The sequence below is a fragment of the Monodon monoceros genome, unplaced genomic scaffold (assembly GCF_005190385.1).
Source record: "Monodon monoceros isolate NGI ecotype Baffin Bay Population unplaced genomic scaffold, NGI_Narwhal_1 Super_Scaffold_3, whole genome shotgun sequence".
Taxonomy (NCBI): Eukaryota; Metazoa; Chordata; class Mammalia; order Artiodactyla; family Monodontidae; genus Monodon; species Monodon monoceros.
The window spans coordinates 62868000-62884591 of NW_021703780.1; the positions used below are offsets into that span (position 1 = coordinate 62868000).

At 37.4% G+C, this 16592-nt stretch overlaps 1 protein-coding gene across 1 annotated transcript in view; it reads right to left on the reverse strand.

Moving 5' to 3' along the window:
• The window catches only part of SMARCC1 (SWI/SNF related, matrix associated, actin dependent regulator of chromatin subfamily c member 1), a 180858-nt gene that overhangs the window by 81053 nt on the left and 83213 nt on the right, over positions 1–16592 (reverse strand). Inside the window, exons 13-18 of the mRNA XM_029241737.1 lie at positions 14702–14739; positions 11816–11937; positions 8299–8370; positions 5780–5893; positions 5055–5208; positions 3915–4028 (exon numbers count right to left, since the gene is read on the reverse strand). Coding sequence (XP_029097570.1) covers positions 3915–4028; positions 5055–5208; positions 5780–5893; positions 8299–8370; positions 11816–11937; positions 14702–14739 — 614 coding nt within the window. The remainder of the gene's footprint in view (positions 1–3914; positions 4029–5054; positions 5209–5779; positions 5894–8298; positions 8371–11815; positions 11938–14701; positions 14740–16592) is intronic.

Sequence of the window (16592 nt, forward strand, 5' to 3'; positions counted from 1 at the left end):
GTGGTTCAAGTATATAATTTCTAGTGGCTGCTCTAAAAGATTATCACAAACTTGGTGGCTTAAAATAACAAAAATTTATCCTCTCACAGCTCAGGAGGCTAGAAGTTCAAAATCATTATGACTGAACCAAAATCAAGGTGTTAGCAGGGCAATGCTCCCTCTGGAAGCTCTAGGGGAGAATAAATTCTTTGTCTTTCCTTCTTCTGGTGGCTGCCCCAGAATTCTTTGGTTTGTAGCCACCTCATTCCAGTATCTGCATCCAAGATCACATAGATTTTACAGCCTCCTCCTGTATGTAAAATCTCTATACTTTTCTCTTATAAGGACAAATGTGATGATACTCAGAGCCCACCAGAATAATACGGGATTATCTCATCTTAAAAATCTTTAACTTAATCACATCTGCAAAGGATCTTTTTCCATATAAGGTAATATTTACAAGTTACAGATATGAGGACCTGATTTCTTTGGAGGACATTATTTTTAACCTAATATGTCAAGTTATCTCTATCCTGGGAAGACTTTTATATCTTCGCTTTTCAAAAAAATATATTTATTTATTTGGTTGCACTGGGTCTTAGTTGTGGCAGGTGGGCTCCTTAGTTGCAGCATGCAGGCTCCTTAGTTGTGGCATGCGAACTCTTGGCTGCAGCATGCATGTGTGATCTAGTTCCCTGACTAGGGATTGAAGGTGGGCCCCCTGCACTGGGAACACAGAGTCTTAACCACTGCACCACCAGGGAAGTCCTGACTTTTATATTTTGTTGCTTTCAAGGGATTTGCCCATTTCATCGAAGTGTCAAATATATTACCACGAAGTTGTTAAGCATATTCTTTATTGCCTTTATATATAAGTAGAATCAACAGCGATGTACTCTTTCATTCCTGATCAGGGATTTGTGTTTTCTCTTTTCTTCTTGATCACTCTTGGCTAGAGGTTTATCAAATTTATCGATCTCTTCAAATAACCATCTTCTTATTTTATTAATCTTCTCTATTGTTTTCCTATTTTTGGTTTCTAGTTTAATTTTGCTGTGGTGAATCAACCACATTCATTCCATATGTATAAAATCATACAACCACACTGTATAATTTCAATCATTTAAAACTTATGATACTAATTTTATTGCTCAGAATTGTGTACATTTTGTTGAGTATTCCCCGTGAATTTTATTATTATTATTTTTTTTTTTTTACTTTTTGGCTGCACTGCGTGGCACGTGGGATCTTAGTTCCCTGACCAGGGATCGAACCCACGCCCCCTCCAGTGGAAGGGTGGAGTCTTAACCACTGAACCGCCAGGGAAGTCCCCCAAGAACTTTAAAACAATGTGTTTCTGCTATTTTGCAGAATCTTCTATAAATACCAATAGACCTTATTGGTTGATAGTGGTGTTGTAGGTCTTTTATACTCTTGCTGACTTTCTATTTGTTCTATCAATTACCGAGAAAGGATCGTTGAAATCTCCAACTATACTTGAGTGTCTGCCTATTACTCCTTTCTGTTCTGTCAGTTTTTGCTTTATATGTACTTTGAAGGTCTTTAATTAGGTACATATGTATTTAGGATGATTGTGTCCTCTTGATTAATCAATCCCCTTATCATTATGAAACACCTCTACTTCTGGTAAAATAAGTTGTTCTGATGTCTACTACTTTTATAAATATTAATATGGTGATTCTGGCTTCCTTTTGTTTAGAAGGTATGTCTTTTCCCACTCATTTTCTTTTAGTCTGTGTCTTTGTATTTAAGGTGGGTTTCTTGTATACAATACATGTTTGTCCTTGATTTTTTTAAACCAATTTGACAATCTCTGCTGCTGAATTGGAATATTAAAACTATTAATGTTCAATTCTACACTACTATCCCTACGGTCAGATGTAAATCTTCCATCTTGCTATTTTCTATTCTTCCCATCTGTTCCTTGTTTTCTTGTTTCCTTCCCTCTTGTGGAGTAACATTTTTGTGAAGTATTATTGTTTTTATTCCATTATTGGCTTATTAGTTATGCATCTTTAAATAGTTAATCTAAGATTTACAATATCCATCTCTAAACTGTCACAGTGTACTCTCAAATAATATTTTAGCACTGTCACATATAGTGTAAGAACTTTAATATAGTATACTTCCAATTCCTTTTCCTGTCCTTTTAGTGATGTTTGGTCTTCAACATCAATATGCTGTGAACCTAAATACATAGTTATTTTTGGTTTAAACAGTATTATCCTTTTAAACAATTAAAAATAAAAGGGAAATGTCTTTAATACTGACCCATATGTTGACCTCTTCTGGCACCCTTTATTCTTCCATGTAGATCCAGTCCCCTCCCAAAATGCTTTATCAAATTATTAGTTTACCGTATAATCAATCCTTCTCAACAATTTCAGAACTTCACAACAGTTTAACTCAATTTATTCTTCTTCTGCCTTTCTGCTATTTTTGTCATTTCTACATGTTACAAACCTCCCAAAATGTTCGTTGTTTAAAAAGTCTACATTCCTTTATATTTAACTACTTATTTACACTTCTCCATGCTCTTTATTCCTTCTCTAGCATCACGTGCTTCCATTTGGAATCATTACCCTTCATCCTGAAGAACTTCCTTTAGTGTCCTTACATTGTGAACTAGTGATAACTGCTCTACCTTTTGAATGTCTGTGAACGCCTTTATTGCACTTTCTATTTTGAAAGGTATTTCTACTAGATACAGAATTTCAGAGTGACAATTTTCCTTTCAGCATTTAAAAATATTATTAAACTGTCCTCTGGTTTGTATCATTTCTGTTGAAAAGTCAGACATCAGTTTTATCATTGTGCCTCTGAATTTAATGTGTCCTTCCCCAACCCCCCGCTCCTTGGCTGATTTAAGATGTTAGCTTTAAGAGTTTAAGCACCGGGACTTCCCTGGTGGTGCAGTGGTTAAGAATCCGCCTGCCAATGCAGGGGACACGGGTTTGAGCCCTGGTCCGGGAAGATCCCACATGTCGCGGAGCAACTAAGTCCGTGTGCCACAACTACTGAGCCTCTGCTCTAGAGCCGTGAGCCACAACTACTGAGCCCATGTGCCACAACTACTGAAGCCCATGTGCCTACAGCCCGTGCTCCGCAACAAGAGAAGCTACCACAATGAGAAGTCCATGCACCACAGCAAAAAGTAGCCCCCGCTCACGTCAACTAGAGAAAGGCTGCCCGCAGCAACGAAGACCCAACGCACCCAAAAATAAATTTTAAAAAAAGAGGTTAAGCACTATTTGCCTGAGTATGGTTTTCTCTATATCCAAACTTGGATATGTTCAGTCTCTCTTATTCTGTGAGTTGATAACTTTTCATCAGTTATGGAAAATTTTTAGGCCTTCCATCTTCAAGTATTGCTTCTGTACCATTCTTTCTCTTCTCATAGGTCTCTAATGATAAATATTAATTCTTTTGACTGTATCTCATGTGTCTCTGTACTCTTTTCTCTTTGTCCTGTCCCCTGAACTTCAACCAATTTCTTTTCCTCTTGCTGTTTCAGTTCCAATGTATCTATTAACCTGAGTTCACTAATCCTGTCTTTTGCTGTGTCCAGCCTGCTGTTAAACCTATCCAATGGGTTAATTTCAGTATATTTTCAATTGTTCAATAGGTATTTGATTCTTTTTATATATTCCCATTCTCTGTTGAAATTCTCCATTTTCCCCCTCATTTTAACACGTTAATCATAGTTATTTTTAAATACCTATCTTCTAACCATACTAAGAAAAGGTAAGATAAGTGACTTTTATAAAATGTCATCAGATTTAAGTAGAAAGCACCTCCTTACCTTACAGAAAGTAAAACAAGTTTCTTACGGAAAATGATGCTTCTTAGAAGGAAGAAGGACAAAGAGCACATGCTAGCTTGTAGTCCATATGTCCTTATAGAAAAATCCTTACCTTTGCTAAGGTTTTCTTGGAGTAAACGTCAGTACGAAGACCAAAGTTCTGCAAATCAATTGGTTTTTCCTTGTTCTTCTCAGGAAAATTTAACATCTGCTGAGCAGCAGGAACCTATGAGTCAAATAAATGATAAATGGCTGTATTAACCTCTACAAAGTAAAAGGGACAGAGGCTTTTAAGGATGTTTAATATCGGCACTTAAACCACTAGAGATTCTACAAAAAAATAAATACCTACACCTTACACTACACTTCTAACAAAAATTCAACATGTAAGAAACATTTTTTTTTTTTTGCCTCTCTAAGTCACAGAGAAAATAGACAAGTCTTCTTTAATATTTCATAGTGGAGGGCAATTTATAGGTTAGATTCGTGTTATTCCAACTGAATGGTATACATAATCCGATTGACATAGTAATCTTTTCAAGGGACTTCCCTGGTGGCGCACTGGTTAAGAATCCACCTGCCAATGCAGAGGACACGGGTTAGAGCTCTGGTCTGGGAAGATCTCACATGCTGCGGAGCAACTAAGCCCGTGTACCACAACTACTGAGCCTGTGCTCTAGAGCCCGTTAGCCACAACTACTGAAGCCCGCGTGCCTAGAGCCTGTGCTGCGCAACAAGAGAAGCCAACGCACCGCAACAAAGAGTAGCCCCTGCTCACTGCAACTAGAGAAAGCCAGAGCACAGCAAAAAAGACCCAACGTGGCCAAAAATAAATAAATAAATTTTTAAAAAATTATATAGAAGAGATTAAAAGAAAAAAAAAGAACGTGTGCATAGATGTCCACTTTCCAAATGTTAGGAAGGGGAAGTTCTAAACAATTTAACACATTTATACAGTCTGCTTCTTTATTAGTGTCTTCGATGGCAGAAGTGATAAAGGAGCCATGAGTTATGAAAGCAAATCTCTAAGAGGATAAAGCATAGACTCTTGGCATTAATGGGAGAGCATTATCTTAAACAACTAAATATTCTTATGGACTCAAACATTTACAACATACAAAAACGAACAAACATAACCTATCAGCTAAGAAACAGCACTATTATATGACTATAATAGTAATTCCTGAATATAAATGCAAGAAGTGGTTGTCTATTACCACCCAGACCTGAAAAAAAGGCTGCACTAATTTACCTGAGGTGATCGAAGATGTAGAGGTACAAGCCCAGAGGGGGTATCAGCTAATACATTGAAATGAGGAGTCGGAGGAGGTCCCATTGCCATGGGTCGACTTTCTGGATCCACTTGGTAATTAACAAGCCCCCACTGCTCTAAAAAGGCATGAACCCTGAAGAATAAAGCTCTTAAAGTTAAAATCTAGAGAATGTACCTCATCATCTTCATAAGCATCATTACATTTCATTAAAAAACGAAAAAAACTCCTAAGTAAACATGTTCTCTTGTAGGCTATGAACCATCACAAAGTAACTGACAATTTTGGTTTGAGGGACAATTTCTACAAACCCAAAATAATGTTGAACATAGCACCCCCAAACCTAGTATAAAGCCTAATCATTTCAATCACAGAAACGAGGGAACAAATGCTCATGTAGGTCCATGGTGAAAGAGCTCACACATAAACCAAACTCACAGGAGGAGACCTACATTTTGTTTTTTTCTTTACACAGATTTAGGGCACAGAGCTTATCCATTCCCCACCCTAACCCACTCTCCATCTACGGTCAGTTTATGATTAGACCATACAATAAAAGATGTAAAATGTAAAAATTAAAAAAAAAAAAAGATGCTTTAGGTATTTTATTAACCAAGAAAACATCCAGTTTAGTCAACCTAACATTAGCAATGTATCAGTAACCACCTGCAGTGAAATATCTGAGAAAAAGTCAAGACATCCTTACCTCATCACAGCACATACATCTCCAGTCAAGTTCCGCCGACAAGCAGTGCTGGTTAAATATTCCTGGGGATTTAGGCGGTATGTGTCGATCATAAAATTTCGATATGCCAAGTATCTAAAAAGTAATGGCAAAATTCATAAAGTGAACACACATCCTCTCAAAAACAGTAACTCACAGAGCCAAATAGTTCCATATTCCTCAACCAAATACAACAAAAAGTTAAGACAACAGTCCAATAAACAATAGTGATAATGTACTGAGTATTTACAGTCATAAGTGTAACTCAGAGTAAGAATCCCTAAAATGCAAAACAACTGTCTACTAACATATAATAAGCACAATAGAGTAATCTGATGAAGACAGTGTGAAGTAAAATAAGTACAACCTTGGTCACAGAGGTCAATCAATAATCCTTAGTTGCCTGCAAAATTTGCAAGTAACACTTGGTTACACAGGCTGTCTCCCTAACTACACTACTATATACCTAGCATTTACTGTGTGTCAGCCATAGGTCTAAGCACTTTCTGTGTGGTAATGCATTTAATCCTCACAATCTCTGTATAAGGTAGGATCTATTATTATTCTATTTATAGATGAGGGTTAAAGAATTTGTCCTATGGGACTTCCCGGTCGGTCGAGTGGTTAAGACTCTGTACTTCCAACACAAGCGGCGCAGGTTTGATCCCTGGTCAGGGAGCTAAGATCCCACATGCCATGAGGCACAGTGGCCAAGAAAATTACAAACAAAATGCACACACACACACACGCACACACACACACACTCACACACAACTAGAACAGGGAGCTAAGATCCCACATCTCATGAGGCACAGTGGCCAAGAAAATTACAAACAAAACACACACACACACGCACACAACTAGAATTTGTCCCAGACCACAAGGCTGGTTAAGTGGTGGAGCTAGAATTCGGCAAAGTGTGGTGGCTCTGGCTCTGACAATGGTTATATACTTCCTGACTATCAGTTTTTTAGAGATCCCAGCTATGCAACAAGTAGAGCCTATGAAGCCAAACTCAGAGGTAGACAAGCCATATAAAAAAGGAGAGAAAAACTGAGATTCTGAGTCATAGCAGATTCCACATCCACAGTGTACCCAAGCATTTCTGCCATAAAATACTTAAAACAAGTGTGTAAAGAAGGTAGAGACCGAGCAAAACTTCTTACCACAAAAGTAAAGCAAAAGACTAGCAGCTTGAAGTTAGCTACATCAGAGTAAAAAAGGTATACTATTCAAAGAGTCTGGTATAAGCACAGCTGGATAAACAAAGATTGAAAGGCGAATTTACGTTTAAGTGGGCTAAGTTGTGCTTTTAAATAGCAGACTGCCAAGAACTGTAAGTATTTATAAATACTGGCAATTTGCAATTTGGTGGCAATAGGCAAATTAGCCAGAAGAATATACCATGTCTAAATAGGTGAAAAAACCTGACTGGGCTTCTTATGCCAAATCTTTGATTTTGGTTTTAAAAGACTCCTTACAGCTTTGTTATGAAAAGCTGAAATTTGCTGTGACACCTAAACGTAGAATCTCAAACTATCATGGATAATTTACCACGAGAAAATATTTATTAGTTGATTTTCTGTATTACACCCATGTGCTTTGTGTGTAAAAGCATCCTTCCCTAAACAATTTAAACAAGAGACATCTATTTGCACAGTCACATGTGTATAACAGACAACAGATTAACACTATGAAGATAAGACACGGAAAGGTAATTATAGTGTGATAGATACGGATTTATTTTAGGGGGCAAGGATTTCTGGAAGTCTATAATTAAGGGTCACTAGGCAAAGATAAAAATACTTCCTAATGAACTTCTTCCTTCTAATAAAAGTTCTTCTGCTTCCAATACAAAGCACAACAATGCTTTATGTAATTAAGATCAATTTATATGCAGCTATTATCATCATACTTGGCATTCTCTTATTTATTTTAATTTTTTTTGGCTGCAGCCCATGGCATGTGGGATCTTAGTTCCCCGAGTAGGGATCAAACCCGTGCCCTCTGCATAGAAGCACAGAGTCTTAACCACTGGACTGCCATGGAAGCCCTTGGCATTCTTTTAACTAAAAGTCATTCATAAGGAAAATAAGATAAAGGTTCACTTTCTCCTAGATTACATATAATACATATAATCAATAACAAACAGGTACTCACAAGGTGAGTTAGGGAGAAAACTGGAGTCGGTTTAGTGAGTATCTGTTACTGAATTCAATCTTTAGCTGCAAAAGCTGATGTGTATGTATCAACAGTTCAAGATTGCGGAAGAAAAAATTTGAAACAATTTCCTTTGAAGCAAGGAGTACTGTGTAGCTGAGATATGAACACTGTTCTGAACAGAGTAAGATATTTGTAAACTTTCAGACAATAGCAAATATTAACTCAGAAGGGTGCTTTAAGAATCCCCTGCCAAACACATCCAAATATTAATTTTTCTTAATACTGGTCCCACTAAAATATGTAACAGTATCAGGATTACATCTTTACATTTCACTCACATCTCCGGAGTCTTGGATTTGTTTTTTCCATTGAAAAACTCAGGAAGAGCACGCCGTTCAATCACATGAATACTGAAGGGGAAAAAGACAATTAGGAATCCTCTTAGAAAAATAAAATCTTGAAATTTGAGCTAAGCTTGTTTAACTTTCAAAGTGAAACTGATAAAACCAAAAACTGAGCACTACTTGCAAAATTTAACTGGCTTACACAAGTTCCTATGTATTAACAGTATGTAATAATAAAATTAAAGTACATAATATATATTTATAAACTTATATATAATATATAGAGCTAAAGAAAGCTTTCCCTTTCTCACCCCCAATACTTACTGTAGTTTTTCTATTCCCATAACCAAACTCTATAAACATAAACACTGAAGAAAAACAACAACAACAAAAAACACACTGAAGGCTTCAGATTTTATGTTCTTGTCATAATACACTGTAACTAGATGATGAGCCACAAATTAGGAAAAGTTCTTTGGAAATTGGCTGACAAAAATCACAGTACTTGGCATGGCAACAAATTGGTGAAATGAATGATCGACCAAAAGACAACGAAATTGACTGTAATCGGTTTCTCAGGCTCAACATTGATGCACTTTTTCATCCAGCCCTCAGAAACTTTGTGGTGAACTGAATTTTTTAAAATAGTTCAGTGATTTACTGCTTTTAAAAAAGATCACAGAACTAATTTTTAACATTCAGATAAAAATCACTGATAATTTTATAAAATGTTACAGGTGATAAGCACTATAGAGACCATGTGAAATGATCAGGCCTGAAACACTCTACAAATGAAACCAACTGTACATTTAGCACAAAGGTTTTGACATTAATGCTAATCAGTATTTTTCCTGATGACACATTTTAGTTTCTCAGTGCCTTTTCAGATATGCAACATGTACAGAGATTACATAGGAAAGAGCAAATCAATAGTCTGTGAATACAAATAAAAGCATTCACTCTTTCATTATTCAGTAACATTTAAATTGTTTGAATTGGATACTACCAAATACTATAAATAAAATGAATCACCTGGAAACTTACAGAAGATGATTTCTAAGATGAATTTATGTTCCATAGATACATGTATAATGAATTTCCAAGTTTTATTATAAGGATAATAACTGTAAGCAATTAATAAACTGGTCCTAATATACCTCTCATTGTTATGTTACAGGTTAGGAAGAGGCCACAGAGACAATTTCACCAAGAACAAAACACACAAGAATGTTTAATCACAACCACTTTCTTTTTCAAAAATCTATGTTTGAAGTACTGGCAGCTGATTCCTTAGGTTCTGAGAATGAGTCAAGTAGTAGAAGGAGTGGGATATTCGGAATCAGAAAACCTGAGTTCTTCCAATTAGCAACTCTGCAACTTTGCACCACTTCAACTGAGGCTGTAGTTATCTATAAAATAGGGATATAACTAATACCTCTACTGTCCATCTAACAGCACACTTTGTGACATGCAAAGATCACCATGCAAATGAAGTGTTTCTGTAAACTATAAAAACCTAAAACACTATGTACTGTTATGACATTCCCCTTTTTTGAGGGGAAAATGCTAGTTTCTCAAGCCATTCTGAATCTTACTCTGCAACTACAAATAACAATAATGAAACTTCCAAATTTCAAAGTAATTTAACATAATAATCAATGTAATGAAGACTGACCTTCAAAGAAAAGCAATATACTTATTCTGTTTCAGCTTCTACTTATTCAAAACAAGGAGGAACAGCATTCAGAGTTAGTTTTAAAAAGTATGCTGGGGGGCCTCCCTGGTGGCGCAGTGGTTGAGAATCTGCCTTTCTAACGCAGGGGATGCGGGTTCGAGCCCTGGTCTGGGAGGATCTCACATGCCATGGAGCAACTAGGCCCATGAGCCACACCTACTGAGCTTGCATGTCTGGAGCCTGTGCTCCGCAACAAGAGAGGCCGCGATAGTGAGGGGCCCGCGCACCGCGATGAAGAGTGGCTCCCGCTTGCCATAACTAGAGAAAGCCCTCGCACAGAAACGAAGACCCAACACAGCAAAAATAAATAAATTTATTAAAAAAAAAAAAAAAAGTATGCTGGGGGCTTCCCTGGTGGCGCAGTGGTTGAGAGTCCGCCTGCCGATGCAGGGGACACGGGTTCGTGCCTCGGTCTGGGAAGATCCCACATGCTGCAGAGCGGCTGGGCCCATGAGCCATGGCAGCTGAGCCTGCGCGTCCGGAGTGCTCCGCAACAGGAGAGGCCACAACAGTGAGAGGCCCGCGTACCGCAAAAAAAAAAAAAAAAAGTATGCTGAAAAGTCTCAATAGTAGAGGCCATACCTTGTGGTTTTAGACAAAAATAAGCTATGACTCAAATGGACCATCCACCCTATTCTTTTAAGTTGGTTTTAAAAGATATATATATATATATATATAGATAGATATATATATATATATATAAAAGCACAGGACCACGAGATTGTAAGGGCAGCATCACTAGACTAAATATACAGCCTTCCAATGAAAGTACCTTAAAGACACTAACATCTATTTGGAGTTCTGGTTCATACATTTAAAAATAAAAAACTGTCCAACAAAAATCAGCCTGACGTGAAAGAGCTACATTTCATAAGTAATCAATTAGTAAGATATGTACATCTCCATTTATTTCCAGCCATGTTCCAAGGGTGCCATAGTGGCTGTGGTAAATGACAGGGAGGGTGCTGAAGAGGCTGTTTTCCTGAACTCTTTTACATGCCAGGGTTTATACAAGAAAGGGCTCCTGTTTCCGATTAACATGAAGCCATTATTGGGTACTAAGATGAATTTTTCTTTAAAAATTTCCATAATGTTTAAAAATCATATAATGAACATCAATATTTTATAATTATTAAATACTCAAGCATTTGCCTGTCTGAACTAAAACTGACTCCAAATGAGTCAGGTTCAAGTTTACAAAATTTTATAATCCTAAATTACAACATAATAGTTTCTATCCCCAAGTAAAACAACCAAAAGAACACATTCCAAAGTTAAAATAACTTTCCATCCCCCTTCATCCAGTGTGACAGTGATTACTGATGAGGGGACCTGGGCAGAAGAGCACTATTTTTAAAATACATTTATTTATTTATTTTTGGCTGTGTTGGGTCTTCGTTGCTGCGCGCAGGCTTTCTCTAGTTGTGGCGAGCGGGGGCTACTCTTCATTGCGGTGCGCGGGCTTCTCAATGAGGTGGCTTCTCTTGTTGCGGAGCACAGGCTCTAAGCACGCGGGCTTCAGCAGTTGCAACGCGTGGGCTCAGTAGTTGTGGCTCGTGGGCTCTAGAGCACAGGCTCAGTAGTTGTGGTGCACGGGCTTAGCTGCTCCACAGCATGTGCGATCTTCCCAGACCAGGGCTCGAACCCGTGTCCCCTGCATTGGCAGGTGGATTCTTAACCACTGCGCCACCAGGGAAGTCCTGAGCACAATATAATTTCAAGGAAAGTTTTCCCACTCCTAATTACCATGTTCACAGATGTAAGCAACCTACTCACCAGTTATAATCAAACCACGATGCATAGCTAGGAATAATAATGTGATTGGTCTGCTCTGTCACATTATCTTCACCAGGGTCAACTGACCGACTCTGATCACCTTTGCCAGGATCTTCATCTTCCTGTAGAAAAGAAGCCAAAGTTCAGAGAAAGAGAACTACAGAGAGATATGGAATAGCTTTCAAATTTCTAATAGCAGGTTACAGAAAATGCAGCTAGCTGATCCAATTTCAAGGACCAGGAAAACAAATTTCAAGTAAAAATAGCCTTTCACAGTTTTTAAGGTACCTTCACAAGATGTCCAGATGAGATAGCATATTTTTTTCCTCCTTTTTACAGATGAGGGAATCAACTCATAGATAGCCCAAAACTTTTTCCACAATAGCCTGCTACTTATTTGTCTAGTTTTACCTAATCCTCGAATCACAAATCTAAATTACTAGTTCTCAATTTATAAGGAGGTAATACAAGGACACTGAGACATAATGATAAGGTTTCCCCAATCCCAAAGATTGAGTACTAAGTATCTGCCAACAGCGATATGTGCAATATCTCACTTATTCCTCACAATAACAGCAGGTACTGTTTATCATCTCTTTTGTGGATGAGAAAATGATGCACAGAGCTAACAAGACATAAACAGGATAAAACTCCAGAAAGTGCAGCTAGAGGGCCTACACTCTTAACCACTCTTACTGCTGAAAATTAGTTCTGACTTTTATCACATTTATGTAGGTTTTGCAAACGATTCCACCTAAAAACCTGGTTTTGCTAATACAATAATTTCAAAAAGCACTGCTCTAGGTCAAAACACAAGAACATTTTTTATGCTACCAGTAAACAGTAATAATTACTTTTTTTTTTTTTTTGGCTGCATGTGGGATATTAGTTCCCCGACCGAGGCCCACAGCAGTGAAAGCACGGAGTCCGAACCACTGGACCACCAGGGAATTCCCCCAGTAATAATTACTTTCAAATAATATTATCTAACATACGTTTTATATTCAAGGGGATCCAAGTGTCCCATAAATGTCCTTTACAGATTTTTCTCCTCAATACAGAACCTGATCAAGGACTCCATATTATATATGATATTCATGTCTCCTTAGTCTCCTTTAACCCCTGCCTCCTTTTGGGGGGAGATTTTATGACATTAAAATTCTTGAAGAATCCAGACCAGACAGCTTGTAAAGCATCTACCAATCTCTATTTATCACAATGATTCTTCATAATTAACTTCAGATTAAACATTTTCACAAAGAATACTACAGGAAATAAGCTTATTAACATTCAGGTATTTTCAAATTGTGTAGAGTTCTATCTATCAACCTTTTATCTGTGGTGTTTTTACTGTTTTTAATCTTATAAAATTCTTTTCTGTTAAGAAACCAGTCAAATTTTGCATCATGTTCTTTTACAAAGGTTCCATAGTTTAATTTCTACCTTTAACTTAAATCAACCTAAATTTCCTGTGTTATATTACTTTAGGTGAGGATCTAGCTACTGCTAGAAACTTAAGACAGTAGTTTCCTTAAGATCAATGAATATCAAAAAAAAATTTTAATGTATGAAATCATCAAGGAAACTCTGGTTGTTACTTAAATGATGTTGAAACAAATGTGTTAATATTGATGACAAAGGTAAGGAATTTTATTTCCCAAACCAGTGAAGCTAGCAAAATCTATGCTCATCGTTAATTTGTTTTTGTGGCATAGGTTCTACAAATTCAATGTGATTCAATTCAGAAAATTTTCTTTATTCAGGAAAACTAGGGAGAGGCTGGTATTGAAATGAATAAAGGCTGACAGCCTACAGTTTAATCATCTCCGTGAGGAAAGAAGCAGGATGATATCATGGGACTGGTGTTAGAGTAACCACCTCTAACCATCTTAGGTTTAAGTTACATAACAGACTTGTCCATAGTTTCAAAAGTACTCCCACCCTTGGCATAAAAAAAGGGGGGGGTAATTCTTTGGTTTTCTATTTTGGTCTCCTTTATTGCCACCCAATACTTTCTACTCTAAAAGATGATGTCTTTTTACAAATGTAATATTCATAAATGTTTATGAGTAGCTCTTTGAATAAAGAAGTTTGATTTTAAAGAAAAAGATCATAAGAACAGTTCAGCTAAAGAGCCATCTGTAGTAGAGTTTCTTGAAATACTTTTCCTTGAAATCCTGTCATGAATATTTTCATTTCATGACTGTGTACAAAACAACAAGTGTCACTATGGGGGAAGTTCTCTGACTCACTGAAAAAGAAAAAAAAAGAACTAACCATTTTCAGCATTAAGGAAGTTATTTCAAGGAGATTAAGAATTAGTTACACATCTTAACACAGTTAGAGATGACAACCTGAATAAACAAGGTGCCATTTATTTAAAAAGAGAAATAAAACCTTGCCTAAAATCCAACACCATCCTACAGCCTAATTATTGACATGTCTCCACAGCAAAATTGATGAAACAGGAAGTAGCTGACTTTTAGGCTCAAAAAGGGTAAAGAGTATGATCAAAGGCTACATCAGTTGTGGACTGGGGCTGCACTAATAGAAATAGGAGTGAGAAAATCAAAGCAAGGCACGGTCCCTGCTCACCTGGAATATTGTGCAGCTCTGATTATTAACTTGCAACCAGGAGAGAAATGGAACCAGAAACTATAGCATATGAGGAATACTACCTGGGAAAATGGCAAATTCCTCTTGATAAAATTTGGGGGGTGGGTCAAGAAAGACAGACTATTTTGGGCGTGTGTTAAAAAGAAATTAAAAAATCAGAAGGACCTCAAAACAGAATATTTCTAAGGAAACTTCCAAATCAGTGTTTCTACTGCTCGATACACAGAACCCCTACAGTTACTGTTGCACCAGGCCTAACTAAATCATTACCTTTCCTCCTGTTGTGACTGTTTCTTCATCCTGCTCATCTGCAAAATCAAAACACGTAATTCATTTAACAGGTAAATGCTTTCTCGATTACCTGGAAACCTTAAGATTTAAGGAACTGATACTCGCCAGAGAAAAGGAAAGAAACAGAGCATTATTAAAGCTAATTTACCTTGAATAATTCAGTAAATTAGAATTGTACACAGAAGCATAGAGGTGAGTAAAAATTCAAAGCACAAATCATTAAAATTCTCCAACAATAGGGAACTTAACATTAAATACTACTTGGGCTACAATCTTAGTCATGATCTTACTTAATAATAGGTAAGGAACTTGGTTTGGGCTCTTGCCTCCAGAGGTTTAGTGAAACAAAGTAATGACATTCCGGATCCCAGAGGAAATGAGTAAAGAATGAGGAGTAGAGAAGGAGGTGATAATCAATCCCTACAGACAAAGTCCTGGCAAGAGTGTTAATACCTTCTGAGGATAGGGGACTACAGGACCTAAGTGCTAGTGTTGCAAAAGAACAAAGGCAAATCCATGTATAATTTAAACTAAGCAGCTGATTTCCACAGTGAAAAGTAAAAGTGCCATGGTGGAAAAGGTAAGAGGTTACCGCACAAATAATTACATGATTAAGTTTCTATAACATTTTATTTTTTATATAATTATTATGACCCTTGGCAGTGACTAAGGCACTGTAAAGTTTAAAGAGAACACAAGGAAGCCATTTTTTTTCATTATTCCTTCAAACAAATATTTCCAAGAATCTGCTATTTGAAAAGCATTAAATAAACGGCTTAGACAGGGGTCAGGATCTATAGCCTACAAGCTAAATCAGGCCCACTGCCTGTTTTTGTATGGAATCTGGGAAATTGACTCTCAGTGTGTTCCTAGTCAATAGTTAACTGAAAAGAAGGGTGGTTCGCTGTGCCTAGACTATGCACAACACAGCTTATGATAAACTTCTGCAGCCTGAAATTCTGGTATGTGTTAGGCAGAGAGTACCCTACATTGCCAGTATAAACACTGATCTTAGACTCTCAAACAAGCTTCCCTAGATGGAAACACTGCATGTGTGTTGCTGTGGGAAGAGCGCACTCTGTGCAATCCCTCACGTAAGGAAGAGAGCGTAAGGAAGCCTGCACCCAGACTCTGCCTGTGTTATTTCCCCTTATGATCTGTTCATGCTTCCTATGTTGCTGTGATATATGTCAGCCGTGAGTACAACTATATGCTGAGTTCCATCAGTCCTTCTAGAGAATCTCCAAACCTGGGGATGGTCTTGGGGATTCCTATCATACCTGCAAGTGAAGAATGATTTTTTTAATTTTTACATGGTTAAAGAGAAAATCAATAGAAGAATAAATATATCATGACATACCAAAAATTAACTGAAATTCAAATTTTGGTGTCTATAAATAAAAGTTTTATTGGAATAAGCCATGATCATTTGTTTATATATTATGAATGGCTGTATTTGCATTACAATGGCAAAGCTGACTAGTTGTAACTTAGACCTTATAGCCCAAAATGCCTAAAATATTTACTATGTGGTCCTTTTTAGAAAAGTTTGCCAACCCCTACTTTAGAGGATATAAGAAGATGAGTAGTATTTTAACAGGTTATAAAGAACCAGCCTTCAAACACTTAACTAAATTTTATGCACCAGCCACCGTCCAAGTGCTAAGGACACGGGCTTCCCTGGTGGCCCAGTGGTTAAGCATCTGCCTGCCAATGCAGGAGACATGGGTTTGAGCCCTGGTCCAGGAAGATCCCACATGTCGCGGACCAACTAAGCCCGTGCGTCACAACTACTGAGCCTGCGCTCTACAGCCTGTGAGCCACAACTACTGAGCCCGCGTGCCACGACTACTGAAGCCCATGCAACTAT